Genomic DNA, 23,328 nt, shown 5'->3' with positions numbered 1-23,328 from the left:
ATTAAATAAGATGATGCTTGTTTATTCTTTATTACATGCTGTGATTTTTTATATACAGTAATGTTGTATTCTAAGAAATGAAACAAAAATTATCTGCTCACAGTTGTTGTTATATCATAATTTTCATTATTGATTTACTTTTATTTTTCTCGCATCTAAGCAGCTTTCTGATATGCTTGCCGCATGTTCTGTGTACGTACTTTTCCCTAAACCTGCAGGGATTAGCATGAGTTTTCCTGTCTTTTATAACGCTGTTTTGGTATTTGCCCTTCTTTGTTAGAATTAGAGTTTCTTCAACTTTGACTTTCTTCCTGTAACGATGCACCCATCGATTGTTGGACTTCATTTAAATTTATAAATATTTAAAAAATAAGTCGGTATAGTGTCACTTCTTCCGTTTGAAGAGTAGAGATCCCGCGTTTTACAATTGTTTCGTTTCTATCACAGCTGTGCTCTGAAGTAGTTCGCAAATTTTGGTTGCTAGTTAGAGAATTACAGATGGGTCGTTTGAGATGTCCCCTGACTGTATGGCCACTTGCTGACTGCAATAAAGTGGTGATGGAGACACAATTAAAGGAGTTAGAAATGCTGCAGTAGAAATTCAATAAGTATTTTGGAGAGAGTGTACAAGATTTCGCCTGGGTTCATGATCCATTTGTTGTGAATTCAGAACATCTTCCGATTAATATACAAGAGGAATTCATAGATTTAAAAGCAGAGAGAATATTGAAACTAAAACTTCTCGAAGTGTCAATAAGCAGTGGATATNAATTGTTTCGTTTCTATCACAGCTGTGCTCTGAAGTAGTTCGCAAATTTTGGTTGCTAGTTAGAGAATTACAGATGGGTCGTTTGAGATGTCCCCTGACTGTATGGCCACTTGCTGACTGCAATAAAGTGGTGATGGAGACACAATTAAAGGAGTTAGAAATGCTGCAGTAGAAATTCAATAAGTATTTTGGAGAGAGTGTACAAGATTTCGCCTGGGTTCATGATCCATTTGTTGTGAATTCAGAACATCTTCCGATTAATATACAAGAGGAATTCATAGATTTAAAAGCAGAGAGAATATTGAAACTAAAACTTCTCGAAGTGTCAATAAGCAGTGGATATCCGGCTATCTCCAAGATGGCAGTTAATGTGTTATTGCCATTTTCAACTACATATTTCTGTGAACTGGGCTTCTCGACATTAACTGAAATTAAGACATCAAAGAGGGAGCGGCTCAAATCCATCGATGAAGAAATGAGACTTGCGTTGTCAACGATTCCACCACAGATCAGTCGCCTGTGTGCAGCTACGCAGTCACAAGTATCACATTGAGGGTATGAGTAGAATTACTGTAATTACTTTAATAGTAATAGAAGTGTATTTTCTACACTCTACAGTGAATTAAAGTTCATTAATTGTTAATAAATGAACAAGTCGATTTCTGTTTAATGATAATAAAATAACAATATAATAATATTATAGTAATAAGTTGATCACGTTACGTATTTATATTGTCTGATATCATGCGTTTTTGAGGGGAATAACATTTTGGTGTGCCGTGTTGAGTCATGGATACTTCATGGTGTGCCGCAGGTAGAAAAAGGTTGCAGAACACTGGTCTAGTGTGCTAAGATATACCATCTGCCCTGTGTAATTGGGCCTCATGATAGTCACCTGTTTTCATGGAGTTCCAAGTTCACAAAATCTTAATTACACTAGATCCGTTGAAAGGATATGTAATTCAAATTTGTTTATATAAAGAATTTGTGGTCATGGACTAAAAAGGTTGCTGCAAGGTCATCACTACATCAGCAGACCAAATGAAATTAGTAAATCATTTAATTGTCTGAAGTACAACTTTATTTTTGACATACCTTTAATAAAATACAAATTACATAAACACTTCCTTTGTGCAAGTAATATAGTAAAAGTAACTTTACAAGACTTCCAACCAAGTAGAGGCATGTTATTTTATACAGTGGGTATGGCACTCTCATTTGAGAAAGTTCAATAAATGTTTGCATTTCCTGATCTTTTATTGGATTGCTTAATTGCATCAATGAACACATGCAATCAAATTTAAATCCAAAGCTTGATAATCCTAATTATAAATCTGATGACTGCCTTAAAGTCTTGCAACACGCATACCAGATATCAGCACTATTGCTAATTTGCAGAACATTTCCAGTGATACCAGAACACTGTAGCAGCAAAAGGCTTACCCACAAGAACACAAAGCAGGACTCATTTGTGACATAGAAAGGAGGTTCAGATAGAAAGAGGCTACTTAATTGTGAAGGGTGGTGCCCTGGTGCTACATAGATCACTTAACGGAGCTATTACAATCCGCAACTTTAGAACATCCCTGTTATGGCCCACTAAATACGGACTACTCGTTCCTCCGGTAGATGCCCCTCCTGGAGGACTATTCAGCTCATCAAATGACAGCAAGTCATCAAAATTCAAAACATTATCAGTCTCTCCAAAATGGTGATTACGTTCGATAACTGTCCTGATGTGTTCAACACCATCTTGAACGCCATGAATTAGGATTCCTACTTTGACCCGAGTATGACCTGCTGGAGGAGGGTCCCTGCACATCACAGAGAGACGCACTGTACGCAGCACACTTTCTGGTATCTCCACAGTTCCCTGCCAAACAATCAGGTAAAACTTACGGAACCACACCCCTTTAGGATACACATCAACCACCCACTCACAGGCATGGTCGCCAGCATGCTCTGCCAGAGACGACCGACTTGAGAATACTAGCGTACGAGTATGATACGCAGGTAGGAGGAGAAAGTTCTCCACTGACAGCAACGTGCTCCATGTGTCGGCTGTGTAAAGACGAGGCGTGAACAGCAATCGTCCCTCATCAGTCTGGAGTACATCCTGTACGAGTTGGGTCTGACCTGTATTAAAATTGACATTTATTCACAATTTAAATCTCATTCTGTCACAAATGGTATTCAACTTTCAACTTGTAAACCTTTGTACCTGAATGGAACGCCATCCCAATGGCCATGCGTTCCACAAAGAATTCCTTGTAGGTCTTTGTTAGCGGAGAAAGGAGTAGGTCGGCAAGCTGCCGTGGTGACATCATGGGAAAGCGGACGTGCGACATCACCTCTACTACCAACTGCTCCATGTGGGCATCTATATCATCACTCATATTGGTTACATTATGGGATAACCGTTCTTTTTGTAGATCCAGCCACTTAACTACACAACTGCAAAATGAACACAAAGGTATGAGGTCATTTCAAATACAGTTTTCAGAATATCAATTGTGAGATATTAACTTCCTGCAGCACAAATTTGAGACATCTTCAGTGTTTGAATTACATTCAATTTTCTTTTCCTAATTTACATTTATTGTAGGGAACCAGGGTAGCTCAGTCGGTATAGCGACTGGCTATGGGCTGGACAACTGAGGGGTTGGAGTTCAAGTCCCCGTAGGGTCAAGAATTTTCTCTTCTTGTTGTCCAGACAAGCTCTGGGGCACACCCAGCCTCCTATCCAACGGGTACCAGGGGCTCTTTCCCTGGGGGTAAAGCAGCAGGGACATAAATCTGATCACTCACCTCCAGCTTGTGCCAAGGTCATGAAAATGTGGTTCTACACATCCACTCCCCTATACACCTTCATGGTGTAGTGCTTAATTAGTTAAGCACAGGGACAACTTTACCTTTTTACCTTACATAAGTTGCTTTCTTATGCTATTACCACTTGATATAAGTCACTAATACCATCTGAAGTCTATTCTGTAGCTTCTGGTTGTGTGGGGTCCAAAACGGACGACAAAAAGTGCAGGATCTCCTGCCAGACAACAGAACAAATCCTGTTTTCTTTCAAAGTCTTTCTCTTCCTGCATCTGCACTGAGACAGCCCCATGGAGCAAACACAACATTCAGGAGAGTGAGAGCTATTTTCAAACTTCCAAATGAAGAAGAATTCACTCAGCCAAGTATGGGCATTGGGTCACCATGTTTTCATGTTTCTTAGCACACACAGGTCTGTTATAACTTTCCGGACACCCCTTAATCCTTGCATGGCCATATACAGTGTCAAATATATTCTTCTATGCAGCCTCAGGCCCCTACAGCCCCTGGTAACCCTCATACAGAAAGCTGGGTGGGCATGATAGCCAGTCTGGATGCTATGGTGAAGAGTATAGAGATATTTCATAATTCCCAAAAGGGCGTAATTCCATAACACAGAGGGAGCATGGGACAAAGAAAACTGTTCACAGCTTTTACAAATCAAGAAATAAGGTGCTATACACAGAAGAAAGTGCAACTCACCCAGTGGAATGCTTTTCAGTTTACCTGTAGAGTGTCATTTCATTGTGGATGACAAGATCATTCTGTTGAAGCAGAGTCACGAGAATCTCTGGCTCAAAGTTGCCAAAGTCTGTGGTTTCTGCCACAAGCTCCAGGTTCCATTTCACAAAGTTCTGGCACACCTGTAAATAACAATAAAGCGGCATAATGAAAAATTTAATCTGTTCAACAGCATAGCTACTCTGTCGATGGAAGCAGCAGGTTCCTCTGAAACACTGGTATCTACCTACCACACCACGTCACATCCCAGAAAACAGCAACCTTAGTTGTATAGTAATGACTAAAACATGTCTGTACTTTGAGTAACAATTATTCAAGTTTGTGAATATGAAGTAAATAAATAATGGGTACTTACATGTTACCATGTGGTCCAGGTAACTTCCAAAATTTACCATGTTATCTGTCATGTCATGTTGCTGCCAACGGTAAAAGTTTATTTGTAAAACCAGAGCCTAACCTTAGGTTTTTATACACTTATTCTTACAAATAAAACCAAGAGCCTATGCTTCCAGGTTTGTCATTGGGAGCAAATTCTAAGGTTAGGCTTTGGGCCTTGTGTTTACAAATAAACTTCTGAGGCTGACAGTACTAATGTGTTAAGCAACATGGTAATACATTTTGTAGTTACGTAGATCACCCATTAATATGTACATACAAAAAAAGTTCAGTGTGTTAATCTGTGGTGGATTAACACAAAACACAATTTGAAGGATAAGGGTTACCCCTTTCCCATACTTTTGATTTACAATCTCACTTCAGCAGTCACAAATGAATTCGTGCAAAAACAAACTGCAATATGGAAAAAAAAAACAAAGCTCCTGCCATCTGCTGTTCCTACATGGATTACTAGAAAATAGGTCACAGAATGTAAAGGTCAAATATACAGGAATCAACACCCGAATATAACACGACAGAAAAATCTCCCAACAGAGGACCTGTACAAGAAGATTATGTTGTTGAAACAATCCTGATATTGGTTAGGATTCAGTTACAAACTGGAATGACCAGGAGCCATACCTGGGCAACCTGATAGTGGCCGCATGTCAGTGTATACTGCAGCCATGAGATAAGTTGATTGTTTGCAGCGGCATGTGCTATGTGCTCACACATGTATTCGACACACAGTTTAACGAGATCCTGAAACCAGAAGAAACAGACATTCCAGACATGGTACGTGAACAACCTATAGAAACGGGACACAAAAATATGTAACAAAAAATACTGCCTTTAAATGATACTATTACAAGAGAGCATTCAGAAGTTGCCACATACAGCAACATATTCAAGAGGTGTTCACTTTTGATTTCCTCATGAATGACAACTATCCTGAGATTTTCTGCAGTCCTTCCATGCAAATGCCAAAATATTATTTCTTCCTTCCACATCTTTCCAAATTCATTATTCACTATCATCTTACTGTGCAATGCTATACTGTAAGAAGAACTGACAACACTGTTACATAAGCCACAGATAAAAATAAACAGAGGAAAACAATAATATGCTAGCACAAAAATCCAGCTGAAATAACAGCATAGAATTGTTGAAAACAACTTCATCAGAATTACTTAACCTTGAAAACTTGTGAAGTCCCAAAATAGACAGCTACACCGACAAGATATTAAAACTTGACTGGCTAACAATATGCCACTATTTGTATAAAATGTTTTCAAAGCAAACTTTGTCAAAAATACCTGATCACTCTTCCTCTTTAACTTGAAATAGAACATACAATGACAATCATCTAGTTCATCAGTAAACCAAGGCTATGCCACACTCAGGTGGTTAGTCACTGGATTCCCACTGTGGCAGCCCATGTTAAATCCAGGTTCAGGTAATGTGGGATCTGTGCTGGACAAAGTGGCACTGGAGGCGATATTCTCTAAGTACTCCAGTTTCCCCTGCCAATTTTCATTCCAACTGCACAAAATTCATTAATCACCCTATCACTGAAACCATATAGTCTCAATAGTGACAGCATCATTAAGTAACAAAATTAAAAATAAATGGACAACAGCTTGACCACCTGTAACAGTGATTAAATGATTTGGCCATCAGATAAAAAATGGATATCACTCACCTTAATGAGAGTTTTATATACCTGGGAAGCATAGTAGCTCAAGATGGAGCAGCAGATCAAGACACAAATCAAAGAATAAAAACAGCAAATATAGCTTTTATACAATTATATCAGGCACGGAGGAACAAAAATCTTTCAGAGAAAACTAAATTATGGATTTTTAATACTAACATAAAATCATGGGAAATATTAAAAACAAGCACGAACAAACTACAAAGATTTGTACATAGGTGTTCCAAGATGCATTTTAAACATAAGATGGCCAGACACTATACCAAATAATTCTCTGTGGGAGATTACAAAACAAGAACCAACTGACATCCAAATTAAAAAGACGAAATGGAGATGGATCGGGCACACTTTAAGGAAACCAGCTGGCGCGACAGAAAAGGAACCCCAGGGTGCTAGAAGGAGAGGCCAACCAAGGACAACTTGGAGAAGGACAACAGAAGAGGAAATAACAGAGATGGGAGAGACCTGGAGTGAGGTGAAGGCATTGGCAAACCAGAGGAGAGGATGGAGAAGCTTCACAGGAGACCTATGTTCCACTCGGAACTAAAGGAATTACGTCAGTAAGCCAAGTCACTCACCTTAACATTATATTTATCAGCCAAGCCAAGTACTGGCATAACTCTCAGGTGGTTGATCCGAATCTGACCGGTATAGAAGTACCTAAGAAAATCCCCAAAGATAGCAGCACATGCTGGTGTTTCCTGAAGCACCACGCTACTTTCCTGTGATTCACTCCATTCAGGATTCATCAGCATCACCTGCTCAACAAAACTAGATGGCAGCACCTACACATTCCTTCTTTTTGGGGCCTGTCTGTTAACAATTTACATATGAAACAATTGCAGCAATGGATGGACAGAACATGGACACAAAGAAAGACAACAGAATTTGATTTAAAGGAAAAAGACAGACATAAGGGACAATCAAGAAAGTGGTGGTCCTGTCAGGTACTGAGAGGAAAGAGCTGACAAGAAATTGAAAAAGGGAGAGACTGTAGGAGAAAAGCAGACTCTGGAAATTTCTTTGTCCATTCATGAGCACAACAAAATGGAAATCATGTTAGAAGAAGATTAAAAATCATTCTCAAAGCGCATCCAGTAACATTTTCCTAAGACGAATAATTCCTTTCGTTACTGCCACCCCTCCACATGTGTACCTAATGTTAATATTCTACAACTTAAAGTAGTTCAACCTTATTTTCGCTTGTAAAAAAATTTGTCCCTTTACTTAATCATGCATTATGCCGTCAGATGTAAAGGAGAGTGGCAATTCGGGTCCACACATTATTGAGCTCAGCTTCACGTCCTGGCTACTACACCCCTGGGGAAAAAGTCCCCAGTACCCACTTGATACAGCCTGGATGCTGTGGAGAAGAGACGGGTTTATTTACTCCTTATACGCACCACCAGTAATTACATGTTGCATGTCTGCAAGCAATCAAACTCTGATTTCTCTGTCATCGTCCAGGCTGTAGCCTACTTGTCTTACTGGGTGAACTAACCTAAGTGGGAAAAAAAGCTTTTTATGTAGCCCATTCATGACCTAGGCCACTTCTGAGGCACCTTTTCTTTTAATCCCGTTCTGCAGACATAGAACCTGCTGTGAAGATTAAGAAAAACCATACCATGTCTCACATCTGCAAACCTAGCTGAAATACAAAAATGTTTAGACAACCTCAGAAACTGGGTTGAGGTAAACAGAATGCAGATGAAGGAAGGGAACATTAGCCATGCCTCATTGATTTGCATGAGTAAGTGGATGAGTAAGTGAGTGAGTGTATATATAGCATTTATGATTAGCTAAGTCTGGATAAAGTCAACTCAAAGCATTTATTAAACCCAGTTAAAGCATAATAATAAATAAAATTAAATGTTTCTCAAACTGTATAGTGGTCTGCGTAACAGTAAACTGTAACATGAACCAGAGATAAATACCAGATTAATGCTAACAATTAAACAGGTTCTATATGTTGCAGTGATAACTTAAAAATGTACAATAATGTGCTGTGTAAAGGCATTGCTGCAAGAGACAGGTGAACACACGACTGTTTCTGAGCAACAGCTTGGTAAACACATGAACAATAAAATGAGCTATTGCTAGGCAACTGCTTTGTAAACAGGTTCCCATGGAAATGAACACACACGCAACATGTAATTATTGGTGGTGCATATAAGGAGTAGATAAACCACTTCTTACAATCCCGAACCCCCATCTTTAGTCACTGATACGTGGGACAATATCATGAGCCCTGCACTTCATGGAAAAAGTGGAATAGTTGGAAGTCTTCGCCAGCTGAATCTTGCCTCATTCAAATTTCATAAACTTTGGATATACTCATATACGAGGTCCATGCTGGTTATGTAACAAGATCTAAAAGTTTGTGAAGATAGTGCATTAATATAAATATTATGTTTCTTCAATTCAGCTGCTACCTATTCAATAACATAAAAACTTTATGATTCAATAAGGTATCTTGAACAAATTTTCCATAAAACCTAATTTTATCATTAAATGTAGTACTTTATAGTGAGAAGAAATTATCCTTAGGCTGACCATCTCTCACACCTGTCCACTGCTCGCTACTGAAACATCACATTAGTTCATGCAGTGCTTGCTGCTGTCGACAGCAGCGCACATTTAGTTGTTTAGTGGTCCTTGAGATCATTACAAGTACAACTACCAGTGTTGTGAAATATAAGTGTTCAGAAATGAAGAACAGTGCTGAAGAGAAATAATTCATGTAAGACATTTTTGTACAACATTCTTCAGGAGGAAATGCCGCATTCTGTATCCTGACAGTACAATGTCATGTAGAGCACCAAATTTACAATACTGTAACAAAATTACATTCTACAGAATTCGTTCTGGAAAAGAAAACATCTCAAAAGAGACATACTGACTGAAGAAAAACTTGCCAACATTGGTGCTCAATCAGAAAATCCTCATGCTGTTCATTAAGTTCCACTGTATGGTTTGAAAGTTGGGGTTTCATGTGAAATTATTGGGCAAGTGGTTTTTCACAAAACAAATTCCAAATGCTGTTGACTGCCACGGTTCTTTGATCAACTGATTGATGATGAAAAATTATATGGGTATTTTATGTCAGATGATGCAATGGTGCAAATAATTCTATTAACGCATTATATGAAGTCTTTAGTGAACAAGTCGTAAGTCAAGGACTGCTGTCTCTGTGACCAACCAATTTAAATTGTGACTTCTGGTTCATGGAGGGGCATGCTGAAAATAAAAAAAGTGCAGGTGAAAAATCCACATTCTTTGCAAGAAACTTCATGAAAAGATTAAGTATGAAATGTCTGTCTGCTATGCTCATACAACAGCTTAGCCATGTGCCTGGAAACATTTTCTTACAATGTGAGGCATGCTTAGAAGTAGAGGGTCAACAATTTGAGACTCTTGTACAAAATAATACAGCAGAAAAGCTAGATGTGAATTATCAGCTAAAACAGGTCTATGTGAGAAGACTGTTCTGTCAGCTGTGGCAAACAGTTTAAGGATAATCTGCCCTCCATGTAGTTATTCACTTTGAAATCCTTTTATGTCCACCATACACAACACAACTAGTCGGTGCATTTCAGAAAAGAAACTGGAACGAAACTGCCAGCATGTTTAAACTATAAATATAAAATAAAATGGTGAGCTCCATACCTGAAAAACTTCACTTGAAGCACAAAGTATGAGCCGATGTGCTGGATATTCTGTCCCCCCAACCACAAGGCAAATATCACTCATCAATCGCTCTGCATACAAACTGGCAATCTTCAGCAGAACGGTAGCTGAATTATCAACCTGCAAATAGAAACATGAAATAGGTTTTAACGTAAATTATACAAGCAGAATACACTATACAGTTCTACATACAGTTCATACATGCCTCAATATCTCCCATTGAATTCGATGCTGCACCATTATCTGCCTTCGTAGAACCATTATTTTCCACTCTTTCAGGAGCAGGCTGATGATGCGTGTCTCTAGAGGGTGCTGCTCGAAACATTCTATTGCTATGGAGCACGAATACAGGCCACTACAACACCACATATCTACCAGGGTTAACAAATATTTGATATTTATCGGTATAATAGTTCTATGAATTGTGCAACAATCCCACAAGAATAACACAAGCTACACAGCATAACAAAAAAAAAACAATATACACTTAACAATAGTTAACAACCTACCTGAACTTAAAATGCGTTCTGTACATATTAAAATTCGTTTTCCGTTTCAATTATGTAGTTGTACAATCTTCCTTTCATAAGATTTCGGCCACCACAACTATATAAACCTTCTGCATCCGTTCCTACGGGTTCCTATCGGGTCACTACATTAGTGGTAGACACTTTTGATTGCAATCTGCCATATCTCCATACATTCTCACCACCACTCCACGAACCTCGCGACATTTTCCTTTCCCTGCGAGCAGTTCCACAGGTTACAGTTGAAAGCATGGATTACTAAATAGTTGACTTAGGAACACATATGCATCTCAGTGTCACTTCATGAAAACAAAACCGTTTTCTCCGTTTCTAAAGTGTCTACTAGTTTCACTATTTACTACAATATAATTTTTTTACTCCATGCCATGTTATCTAAAAAGCGAGAACTTTATAGGAGACAGCTCTTTCTTCTGCGATGTTAGTCTGTGTAGTCCAATAAAACTCAGCAGGCGTTTCGGAAGAATGTGTCACTTCCATCGTCAAGGTAAAAGAGTAAGCAAACAGCAAGCGGCAAGGAGAACAGCCTGCTAATTACTGGTTTCTTGATTTGCTCACACTTCGACTCTGAAGAGGAAGGCGATATTTTCTTTTGAATCGTCGATTGACTCTTATCAAACTATAAGATATTACGTCCAAGAAAGCTGTATGAAAGCTGGTGGTACACGATCTGGGGCCCTGGTTGTGTACATAAGAAGTACTTGCTAAGGGTCGAAGGCTATAATTGGAGTTGTGGATTATACAATATGTCTATCGTTCATGATCTTCATGATATTGTCTGCGGTACGTGAAATGTCTAAACCTGATCAAGTCAATGATTGACGGTAATTGGCGCGAAATGGGAACTGTTCTATTTGCCTGCATTGTATGTTCATTCTCGTTCATTCTGAGGCAATTTAAGTAGTAACAAGTACGCACCATCGGGTGAGTGTGGAGGTGAATATATGTATTAACAATTTAGAGTAGAGAAGAGTGTTGGTAATGGAGTATTCTCGAAGGATAAGGTCGATTTCGTCCAGGCAGTCTGTCCAAGCGGGCAGTCTTGTGGAAATGTACCCTAGTGACTTACAGCTGTACAAAGTTCCGCCCATTTCAAGTATTTCACTTGCAGAATTTGAAGGTCTAGCACAAGAAAGGTTGAAATTATTGAGGACAGTTGATAATATCAACTTACGGGGACTGAATAAATATTCAGATGAATGGAAAAACACTTTTATAACTGAGTTAAAGAAGTTGGGATTGAAAAGCTTTGCCAAATTGATAAATGGAACTGGTTGCGGCCATACAGAGTCAGAATTGCAGGCCCGAAAGCGAGACCATATATCTCATTTTATATTGCGTCTTGCATATTGCAGATCAGAAGATTTGAGGCGATGGTTTATTTCAAGAGAACTAGATTTGTTCAGAATGCGATTTAGCTCTCTGAGTGCTGAAGGAATACAGCGTTTCATGCAAATCAACGATTTAAAATATGAACCAATCTCGGAGACTGAGAAGTCAAAGTTAAAAGAGTGTCTGTTTGAATCGTCATATATGATTCCATCAATGGCCAGTTTAGCTGCACACGAATTTTACCGTGTTCCATATACTGACGTGCAGGACCTTGTTCGATCTCGAAAAGTTTACTTGTCTTGTGGGTATGCATATGTGCCCAGTAGCGACTTGGTATCTATACTATCAACAGTCTTCAGAACTAATTTGGCTCATGGTATGGCAATGACTGCTCGTATGCTCCCCACTTTGGAGGGTGATGAACGTATCTTTCGACTGTTGAAGAACCTGCATCACAGTTATACCGGTGAAGAATATTCTGCTCTGAAGAACTCCAACATTAGCAGTGTACAGTTGGACCAGCTTGATCTGCTTTCTCGTCATTCCTTTCCTCCATGCATGAGGAAGCTACACGAACATCTACGTTCAAATCACCATATGCGTCATGGTGGTCGAATGCAGTATGGTTTATTCTTAAAAGGTATAGGACTTTCGTTGGAGGATGCCTTGCGTTTCTGGAGAGATGAATTTACCAAGCAAATTGATGCAGATAAATTTCAGAAGCTGTATGCATATAACATACGGCATAATTATGGTAAGGAAGGGAAACGTACGAACTACACACCATACAGCTGCATTAAGATAATCATGTCAAATGTGGGACATGGCGATGCTCACGGATGTCCATTTAGGCACAGTGACTTACCACATCTGAAACAGCAGTTACTTGCATGGAAACTTCCAGTTGCTGGAATTAACGAAGTGGTAGAATATGTCTCTCAGGGCCACTTCCAGTTGGCATGTGGCAAGTACTTCCAGCTTACACATGGTATACAGTCTGATGTAAACATCAATCATCCAAACCAGTACTTCATGGACAGTCAGAATGTTTTAAGTGGTAAACATGTTAACGGAGTGGCTGAAAGGGGAATGCCGGAGGGAAAAAAGATGGCTGCATCTGCAATAGAAGATTTGTGGGGTGATGATAAGGAGCTAGAGTCCATTGATGTTGATGTGCAGTAGGCTGAAGCAATGAAATTTGACAAATAGAAATGGAAGTAACAGTGAATGTGACATCCTTTCCTTCAGAATTGTGAACAAAATGTTTCCAAAATTCTCTGCTTTGCTCTGTAGGACATACATTATGTAAGTTAACTAATTTCTTCAGTATTTTACTTTATTGCATGGGATTTCTTGTGCTGTGTCAGTAAGCTGATAGCGAGATTGTGATGGCATTTTGCTTGTAGCCAGTGTGGTTTGCAAAGCTGTGTAGGCTACCATTTACGGTGGAATCAGTTCACTGTTGACTTCAGCAGAGGTCAAACATTTTTGGACATCTGGTAGCCAGTATTCTGTGTTCGTTTGCTGTGGCTCTCACCTCTTCTCAGTTCACAAGATTCATGTCTTCCTCTCCATGCAGGTGCATTTCCTGTTATGTAATTGCATACAAATCAGATAGGTTATTTAAAAATGTACCCTTTAGTCACTACATGTTTTATCTCACTTGTGGCTCATCATCATGTGGTGTAAATACATTTTTTGCAACAATAAACCAAGAGCAGCAAGCATTAATAAAATATAACATGTTTCCAATTCATCTCATAAGGGTTACATAAGAATTGTTGCTATTACACACCATTAAAATGAAAGATTTTAATATTAAAGACAGTTGAAATATAATTAGATGCTTCATGTAGTTTTGTTGATGCTGTACAGTTTGTGCCCATTTTTGGGGGCAGTAAATTCTTGTGTATAATTTGCTATCAATGTGATTTCATAAAATTTGGGGGGGGGGCAGTATTTTGTATGATGCAACTTTGTAAATGAAGCTGTGAGTATATTCTTAACTGTGCAGTAAATAAGTGCCCCTGGTTGAGTGTGATGGTAAAGCTATATCCCTGTAACAGGCCGTGGAGGCCCCTAGGGTTGTGAGACATCGAGGCTCACAGATGGCAGTGAGGCTGTCAGCCTTACACGCTGGCTACCCTTTACCCCCCACAAAGATTCCTGGTACTCATTTCTGTTAGAGGCTGTGTCGACCCCAGGGCCATAGTGTGGCTGGAAGGATTAGGTATATTGAAAAATCCAGTGACCTCACTGGGTATCAAACCCATGACCTTCATTCAGCTTGTAGTGTCTCAACAGACTATGCTACCATGTGCGCCAGTTGGAGTGTGATGAGACCCTGAAGATGGAGGCAGTATGTTCCTCCAAAATGTTGGTATCCAATGAGACCATGGTATCACAGTCCAGGACACCACAATCTGAACACTTACTGTACCAGCAGGTATTTATTCTGGAAACAGATTGCTCCTGTAGATGTGATGTAATAATTTTGTTAGGCTCCAGTTCTTTATGAGTTTGTATGTGTGTAAGCAGCATCCACTATTTCTTTTGCCAGAATATTCACGTGGAAAAACAATATTTAAAGGAAGTATACAACATGTTTTAGAATATTTCTTTTGCCAGAATATTCATGTGGAAAAACAATATTTAAAGGAAGTATACAAAATGTTTTAGAATATTTCTTTTGCCAGAATATTCACATGGAAAAACAATATTTAAAGGAAGTAATTCAAATATGGCAACTAAATGTTTTAGAATATTTCTTGTAATTCTCTTGATACGTACTGTAGAGACATACCAAAACTAACATTTACAACATTTTTAAAACTGTGCCTCAAACTGTTTGTGTAGTCAAATAATTCTTAACTAAATTTTCAATAAGTCACATGATGACCAGCACACCCACATTCTGCTTACTGTTGCTCTGCTCCCGACCCCTCTGGCCTATGTCAGAACGACCCAAAATGCTTTTAGTCCAGGTTATCATTACCAACATTCCTGTGAAGAGAATGGCTGTATCATTTAAGGAGAATATTGTGATGTATGCTGGATAGGGAAGAGTAACAACTCAAGGGACATAACAGATGGTGTTGATCCATATAACCTCAGTATAGCATATTCATGACACAGCTGAATTTTACTACACTAAATGGACAACTAAGACTGTTATAAGTAAATTTCTACAGCCTGAATTTTCCACTGGCTACACTTGATAAGTCTTGTAAATCTGGTTATCCAAATTTTGTGATTTAATTAGGAGTAAATTTTATTAAGGTCTTCAATCCCAGAGGGGCACGCAGAAGCGTAGTTGGTTGAGGCACTATGCTACAAGCTGGAAGGTCGCAGGTTCAAGTCCCGATGAGGTCGTTGGATTTTTTCAATTGATCTAATCCTTCTGGCCACACTATGGCCCTGGGGTCGACTCAGCATCTAACAGAAATGAGTACCAGGAATTAAATAATTTTCCTGGGGAGTAAAGCGTAGCTGGCGCGTAAGGCTGACAACCTTACCGCCATCTTTGAGCCGATTGTCTCGATAATGTGGGACCCTCAACGTCTCACAACCCTATGGGCCTTCACGGCCTGTTACGGCGATAGCTTTACTTTTTACATCAATACCAGATTTGACTTCACTTTGAATGGCTGTGTTATGTACAAGTGTGACAAACTGTATTAGCCTAATATGAAATGCATATTCACATGTAATGTACAGAGTTCTATTGTAATTTTATAATAATTTAATACATTTTACAATACAATTTTTGAAAGAATGGGGTTTTTTGATTGGCTTGTAGATACAAATTGTATCATCTTTCTCTATTACCCTGGCTGCTAGGCCACACCAGCTTGTTTCATGGGCCACATATATATTGTTCAGTGTACTTATGGTTTGCTTAAGAACTGCTTCAGTATCTTGAAACTAAGTGGCTCATGGCTCCAATTTATATACAGGGAAAATATAGGGTATATAAAAAATACGTGCCAATTATTCAATTTAATCACAGAAAATGCGTGTTCACATATGTTCCAGTAAATAACACTTCATTAAAAGTAAAGGGTAATGTTCCATGAAAGTATACCTTCACCATTCTTGATCTTGGCCCTATATGGAGGTGAGTGGTTGCATCATATCCAAGGACAGAGCTCGTGTTACCCACTGGATAGGTGGCTGGGTGAGCCCCAGAGCCAGTCTGGACACTGTGGAGTACAGGAAAATCTCTTGCCCCTTCCAAGAATCAGACCCTGGCCAATCAGCCCGTAGCCCACTGCTATATTGATTGGGCTATCCCAGCTTTCCAATCATTTGGTTAAGAGTTTTAATTAATGCACAGTATCAATATCTGAATGTCAGTCAAATTGCTTCACTGTCATGGCTCACCTAACATGCAAAACTTCATAGACAATTTCACCAAAATTTGATGAACCTTGTATAAAATAGGCTTTGATATGACTATGAACTGAAACTGCCAAGCTGCTGTCTGACAGTTCTGGCACTAATGCTAGGTCAGATACAGAGGGACAGACAGGACTTTTTTGCTCTCTAAAGAATATTGATTTAAAAACAGTACAGTAAATAATACAGGTGGGATTATGCTGATGACTTATGTGTTTTACCTGTACTACTGTCATGGCTGACATTTTGATTACAAAAGTAAAAAGAGTCCTTTTATTACAATCAAATTTATCCTTGTCTGAGTGTGCCTAGCTTTGTTCTAGTGAAAGGGAAAAAAGGTAACTCTGTCCCTGTAACAGGCCATGAAGGCCCATAGGGGTGTGAGAGGTCAAGGCTGGAAGGATTAGATAAATTGAAAAAATTCACCTCATTGGGACTTGAACCCACAATCTTCCAGCTTGTAGCATTGTGCCTCAACCAGCTACTGGGGTTTTTTACATTAAGAGTGCGGTAACTTATTCATTAGGACCGTGCCATAGCTCAAGCGGTTAGTCGCTGGCTTTCCACCGCGGCGGCCTGGGTTCGATCCTGGGTCTGGTCAAGTTGATTTGTGGTGGACAAAGTGGCGCTGGGGCAGGTTTTCTCCGAGTACTTCGGTTTCCCCTGCCAATCTTCATTCCACCAATTGCTCCACAATCACCCTCACCTATCATCTGGAGCTGGTACAATAGGCCAGAAGTGACCGCAGTACAAGGGACTTAGTCTCACCCCACTAGCATTAAAAAAAACGTATTCATTTGAATATATCAGAAAATTAAATAGTTGTGAGTTTATGTGCCATTACATTTGTTTTACAGTCATGTAATGTTTGTATTCAAAACGCGCTGTTCGGAACAACCTGTAACATACTGCACGTTATTTGTCAGAGCAATTCAAACTGCTTAGCTCATCATGTCTGTTACTCCAGTTCGATACAAGTCAATGTGATTATTTTCAATGCAGCAAATAGTGGGCAGAACTTCTGACAAAGGACAGTACCACCTAGTTAGTGCTCGTTTATGAGTAGAAGAGGTTATGTAACTTTTAATAATATCTTCATGCTTCAGATATTGCCAACGATGAGAACGGTGACCTATTCTGTTATTTTCAAATCCCGTTTCACCCACTTCAAAGAAGAAATATTGCCATACCTACATTATTATTTATGCCTTAGTGCCATGTTATATGCAATTAGAAGTGAGGGTTACAAGACTTATAGTTACACATTGAGCCATGCTGTACTCAGCTGGTTCATGTGTGTTGGATCCTGGCATCCTGCCATTCCTTAACCCCCATCCCCACTGACATTATGCTGACTTCTTTACCGTTATTTCTACCTATCTTGACCACATGACCTTCCTTCCCTCTCCATGATTGTCTCGGAAGGGAGTAGGTGTGCCAACAGTCTGAAGATAGACCTACTCGTGAGTGGTTGCTTACCGGCAGCTGGAGGACTTGGAACTGAAATTCTGTTTCATACTTTTTAATTCTAAATTATATTTGGAGTCTTCAGTCTGGCTGGTAAGGGTAAGGCTGCCCATGGTCACAACAGAATATTCTTGATTCCAGGGTAGTTGCGACTGTTTTTTTTTTATATTATTATTATTTTTTTTTGCCAAATTTTGGTGTAACCTGTTCGATGGCCTAACATGGCTGGGGCAAGTGGGGCAGTTTTGGGTTTCTACTTGTTACAACTGTCCATAATATGTGATTACTTGGGCAATCGCTATTTTCGGTTGTGCCTCACCCTAAAGGGTTTTATGCCTTTATTTGTTTCTGAATATTGTGTGTCAGTTTCCTTGTTATGTTGGCTATTAAATACTGTTATTGGTTGTTTTGAAAGCCTGCATATATAATCATCTCCTCTGTAAATGCTTGGATACCCCATGAACACCTTGGGGAGCATGCGAACGTGACAATTCTATCTTCTGATGTGCTAGTAGAGGAAGTATGATTAGCGGTACGCGTACTGCGAGTGAAGAGAAGAATGAGAGAGATGAGGCGGTGGTGGGGGGGGGGAGAGTGGTTCAACATTTCAACCATTTTTGCATATTGAAAGTGTCTGTTAGAACATGAATTTTTATTAATTTTAAGAATTCCAATAAAAACAAGGTTGCACTGTATTTTCTCCAGACTGGGTTAGAGCAGTTTATGTCATCTGTTTCAATTTGTTAGTGATGGTAGCTTATATAATTTTATATATGAACTTTTAATTAGGAGAAGGGAAGGGAAAAATCAATGTATTTATAGATCATATATAAAATAAACATTTATGTGTGATCGTTAAGTTGTATAAGGGACTATACTTCAAAACATGAACTATACACTTTTTATTTTCAAGAATGCTTCCCTTCTACAGCTGAACAGCTACCTTCACAGAATATACTGATGCTACACTTCAGCATGAATACAAATTAAATCATGAGCTACATATCTGTGAGGGAACTTAAGTGTGAAAATGTATATCACGATATACAATCAATGAAACAGACCAAGCTTAATCATATAAAATTACATGCTAAAAATAAAAGGTTACATACTTTGTGCCTCTCCATACAAAGAGATTTAACACATACATTTTGAATATCTGATGATAACGTTTATTTCTTTCTACCACCTCTTTCCTTCAGTTGCAAGTTGATGATTGTACCAGGCATAATGTTGTAATATGCCAGGGAATTTGAATCTTTGAAAAACAAACCCTGTAACATAAACAAGAATTTTCAAAATGTCGTTATTACCACTGAATCTTACCATCATGTACATGGTGTGTTCAAAAAATATCGAGCCTTCTGTTTTCCTGCGTAAACCAATGAAGCGCGGGAGGCTCCCTTCGGTGGAGATGTGGAGGGGACATTCATGCGCAGTCGTGAATTTTTTCACGCCCGAAGAAAGCGTCAGTCGCTGGCAGTCGGCCTATGAGTGACGACGTGTAGTGAGCGCTCGTCGGATTCCAGTAAGGTGTAAAATGACGGAACAACATGAGCAGCAATATTGCATCAAATTTTGCCAAAAGATTGGCGATACCCAAGTGGAAACCATTCGCGAACCGCGTTCAGGCAGACCCTCAACAAGCCAAAATGAGAATGTCATTGAGCAAGTGCGGACTTTGGTCATGGGGGACTGTCGTATCACAGTCCAAGAACTTGCGAATGAGACTTGGGTAAGCACTGGATTGGTACATTCAATTTTGACCGAAGATTTTGGCATGAAGCGAGTGTCTGCGAAATTCGTACCGAAACTGCACATCTGATTCAGACTTTCGTTGCCAAACACGACATCCCTGTGGTTCGTCGGGCTCCCTACTCCCCCGACATGGCTACGTGTGACTTTTGGCAATTTCCCAAGCTGAAAATGCCGCTGAAAGGAACCCGATTTGAGTCAAGAGAAGACATCATGCGGAATGCGAGGGCCCGGCTGATCACCATTCCAAAAGACGCGTTCCAGAAGTATTTCCAACAATGGCGGAAGTGCTGGGAGAAGTGTGTGCATTACCAAGGAGATTATTTTTAAGGGGATTAGGGTTTTGTACCTCCAAATCAATAAATGTATTTCTGCCAACCAAAGGTTCAATACTTTTTGAACACACTACGTATGTCGAATCAATAAAACCACACAATACAATTCCACATTTTATTAATCTATTCAACAAAACCATTTTCACCCTACTTCTCCTGGCCAAATTCTGTCATCTTCAGGTGTGTTTAACCAAGTGCAAAAGCTGAAGAGTACCATCTTTTGGAATGCGGCAATGTGTAGTCTGGTAAAAGGTACTGACATTTCAGAGAAACCTGCCATGTCCACAGAAAAGTAAGCTGCATGAAAAAATGTGGGTTCAGACATTGGGAGGCCTGCACAGGTTTCCTACTCATCTAGGAGTCATTGCCAACCCTAAGAAGCCATAGAAAATAATACCTCAGGTGAGAAATTTTAGTTCAGAAACTAACAGAGAACTGAAACATTTTCACATAAATACTGATAAGTTCCTTTCATGCTTCAGGAAAACCTGATGCTCCGGTGCTAGGTGTCATGAAAACTGTGAACTATTTTCTGCCACTGCTAGGATATGGGGAGAGGAATGACAATAAGGTAAAGCTATCCCTGTAACAGGCCGCAAAGGCCCATAGGGTTGTGAGAGGTTGAGGCTCCCACATCGTCTAGAAAATCGGCTCACAGATGGCTGTAATATTGTCAGCCTTACGCGCCGGCCGCCCTTTACCCCCGAGGGAGAATTCTGGTACTCATTTCTGTTAGAGGCTGAGTCGACCCTAGGGCCATAGTGCGGCTGGAAGGATTAGGTAAATTGAAAAAAATTCACCTCATCGGGACACAAACTCGCAACCTTCCAGCTTGTAACACCATGCCTCAACCTACTACACTACCGCGAACCCCCGCAATGACAATAGGATGATGGGAAAGGAATACAGCAGAATGAGGAATGAAACAGAAGGGGTGAAGGGATGAATGTTTAACATAATTGTAGTTTCTTTGTGGTTTATTTTATGATGCTGACAGTACCCACAACACACTGTCAGCTGGTAGGACAGATGAACTGGAAAGGGTTGGGAAGGAAGTGGTCATGGCCTCATCAAAGTATTGTACCAAAATTTGTCTCCAGGGACTAAGGAAACCTAAGAAAAAACTTCACTCAGGATAGTCAGCATCCATCCCTGACAAGATTTAAACTGAGCACCTCTGGAATGCCAGTTTAGCATATTACTGGGAGACCAACCTGCTGTGCAGCTTAAACTCAGGCGGGAGAGGAATGGAGGACTGATGCTGGAATCAATGAAAGGCTCTAGAAAACAATATAAGAGGGAAGGAAATTCTGAGTGCTATCAACAAAATTTTACGTTATGTGGGAGCCTACCACAACACTAGGCAATCAGTGCAGACCACAGCAGTGCCAATGTCCACTGGGTCAAGCGTTGCTAGTGACAGCAAAAAAAGATGCATACCTCTGGGACACTAGTCAGTCAGTCGGAGCTACTCTCATGTCAAGACATCTCACCTGGAGTGCACAGAGCAATAGCAAGTCTCCTAGCAGCATCATCATCAGCTGACTGCTAGTGCTTGCCTAGACTCACTGGGAATTTCACTGCCAGTGCTTTCCACCCTATGGCAGGTTTGCAGTCGACCAGCTGCCGACCCAAGAAAGACTGAAGTCCCTACTGCAAGCCAGCCTGCTGTGGCTGGAACTTCGCCCGGCATTCAACAGGCATGTCCTGCCTTAGAGTTATGGCCCTTTTCAGGGCTACACAGTACCTTACCGGTTACTGCATCCCCTGCTTCCTCATCTGTACACTCTTCCAACAGCAATAAATGTTACAAAAATTTATGAGGTTCTCTCTGTGTGCTACCGGAACAGACATCCCACAGTGCCATAGTGACCTAGCACCTGATAATGCGCAGGGCAGGATATAGGTAAAGGAAAGAATGAAATCAAGCTGTGGGTGAGGCCTCAATTTCCTTCTATACATCTGTACCTTCGTTTTCCCACATAGCTCACTCTACCTTGAAGACGGCACAGCATGTTACTCTGAAATGCCAGTACTTTCCTGCCAGACTACATGGTGTAACATCACAGAAGATCAGTGTTCAAGTATCATGGTAATATGTGGCCCATACTTTACTTAATGAATACACGTACCTCCCATTGCAGCTTCTGTTTTCCAGGAGGCATGCCTGTCTCCTCGTGGATTTTTGCCTTTATAACAGACACTGTATCCGATAATGGCAGTGTCAGAGTTAGCAACTGGCCTTTCAATCGCCACTCTGGTTTCTCACTCATGTTAGGTACAGNATAATAATAAAATTTTTCGAAAATATTTAACAGTACTCAGACGTTCAAAAATGTATCTTCTTACAATTTGAATTAATATTAAAAATCGGCTCAATTATATGTGGTTACGGAGGGCGCCAGAAAAATATACCACGGGCGCCGAGTTGGACAGGGCTGCTCTACAGTACCTTGTCACAAGCCTGTACATGCTGAGGATGGCCAACTAAGCAGTAACAACACAGACCCAAATCCTGGGAAAGCCATGTATGTGTACCTTGTACTTAACCAAGAACTGTGCTTCAGGCATCAGTGTTTCTTCGCTTCGCATCTTCTTGCTCGCAGGCTCATCATCTGCTGATGTATTCATATCTGCAGGATGTTTCATTGGACCCTGGAAATTATAACTGATTAATGCAATGTTGAACAGCATCATCCCTGAGACAGGACTGTTAACTCTGTCTTAATGATGGTGCCATGTCTCTGAAATGTTTTTAAGAATGGACTGCTTTGAGCTTCATGCTTAGATTGTGCTAGTACAGTAAACTCTCATTATAACAGATTAATAGGGGGGACAGGGTGTCCATTATTGTCGATGTTCAATGAAATCGAGTGAAGGGATATTCATAAAAGTACGCCATAGAATACACAGCCGGTACATGCAATAAACAGAAACATATAACATGATTAAATAAATGTTTTTATATTGGGGTTATTTTTATTTTAAATAGTTTTCTAATTACAAAACCTTATAAGTGCCTCAACATCTCTAAAAATTCACAACTGTACATACAGCCAGATTTTGTCCGTTATATCTGGGTGAGTGTTTAATATGCTGTGTATTGTCATCAACAGATGGCAGCCTGATGCTCTACTGTACTCTTTGTCTGACCAATGATGCACTTTATTTACTCATATATACCAAAATCATCTGAAAATAAGATAACACTGCAACAGCAAGGATATTTTGTCACCTAAATGCAGCAGCAATGGAAAGAGGTGTGATATTTACAGGAGTCTTCAAGGGTTGAATAGTATTGTGACATGTTGCGCAACGGAGGACCCCTACCTCCCCAGCGGCACGTGGCGGTAATGTAGCGCTCTCATAATAGGCGAGTCATCA

At 39.9% G+C, this 23,328-nt stretch overlaps 3 protein-coding genes across 5 annotated transcripts in view; 1 reads left to right on the top strand and 2 right to left on the bottom strand.

The window, feature by feature from the left end:
* Positions 1 to 1,827: 1,827 nt before the first annotated feature.
* On the bottom strand, positions 1,828 to 11,292 carry LOC111865338 (BTB/POZ domain-containing protein 17). Of its 3 annotated transcripts, none has more exons than XM_033751782.1 (8): positions 10,622 to 11,292; positions 10,318 to 10,467; positions 10,092 to 10,232; positions 7,004 to 7,183; positions 5,354 to 5,473; positions 4,322 to 4,458; positions 2,991 to 3,223; positions 1,828 to 2,905 (listed from the first exon to the last, which is right to left on the bottom strand). In XM_033751782.1, the coding sequence occupies exons 2-8, from the start codon at positions 10,435 to 10,437 to the stop codon at positions 2,274 to 2,276; spliced, it is 1,563 nt and encodes a 520-aa protein (XP_033607673.1). In that variant the 5' UTR covers positions 10,438 to 10,467; positions 10,622 to 11,292; the 3' UTR covers positions 1,828 to 2,273. The 3 variants fall into 3 exon arrangements, with proteins under 3 accessions (XP_033607673.1, XP_023709023.1, XP_023709022.1); XM_023853255.2 differs by having other exon boundaries at positions 10,318 to 10,483; positions 10,622 to 11,291; XM_023853254.2 differs by having other exon boundaries at positions 10,318 to 10,444; positions 10,622 to 11,290.
* Positions 11,293 to 11,485: 193 nt separating this feature from the next.
* LOC111865342 (DNA primase large subunit) lies at positions 11,486 to 14,108 on the top strand. Its single transcript, XM_023853270.2, has one exon. It carries the CDS (start codon positions 11,639 to 11,641, stop codon positions 13,169 to 13,171), a length of 1,533 nt encoding a protein of 510 aa, XP_023709038.1. The 5' UTR covers positions 11,486 to 11,638; the 3' UTR covers positions 13,172 to 14,108.
* Positions 14,109 to 18,741: 4,633 nt separating this feature from the next.
* Positions 18,742 to 23,328, bottom strand: part of LOC111865343 (splicing factor 3A subunit 1) — a 40,971-nt gene continuing 36,384 nt past the window's right edge. The window contains exons 13-16 of the mRNA XM_023853271.2: positions 22,483 to 22,599; positions 22,379 to 22,385; positions 22,077 to 22,264; positions 18,742 to 19,128 (exon numbers count right to left, since the gene is read on the bottom strand). Of these exons, the coding sequence (XP_023709039.1) occupies positions 19,027 to 19,128; positions 22,077 to 22,264; positions 22,379 to 22,385; positions 22,483 to 22,599 (414 nt within the window). The 3' untranslated portion in view covers positions 18,742 to 19,026. The remainder of the gene's footprint in view (positions 19,129 to 22,076; positions 22,265 to 22,378; positions 22,386 to 22,482; positions 22,600 to 23,328) is intronic.

The sequence above is a fragment of the Cryptotermes secundus genome, unplaced genomic scaffold (assembly GCF_002891405.2).
Source record: "Cryptotermes secundus unplaced genomic scaffold, Csec_1.0 scaffold17, whole genome shotgun sequence".
In the NCBI taxonomy this organism is placed as follows: Eukaryota; Metazoa; Arthropoda; class Insecta; order Blattodea; family Kalotermitidae; genus Cryptotermes; species Cryptotermes secundus.
This window is presented reverse-complemented; position numbering and strand designations above follow the sequence as displayed.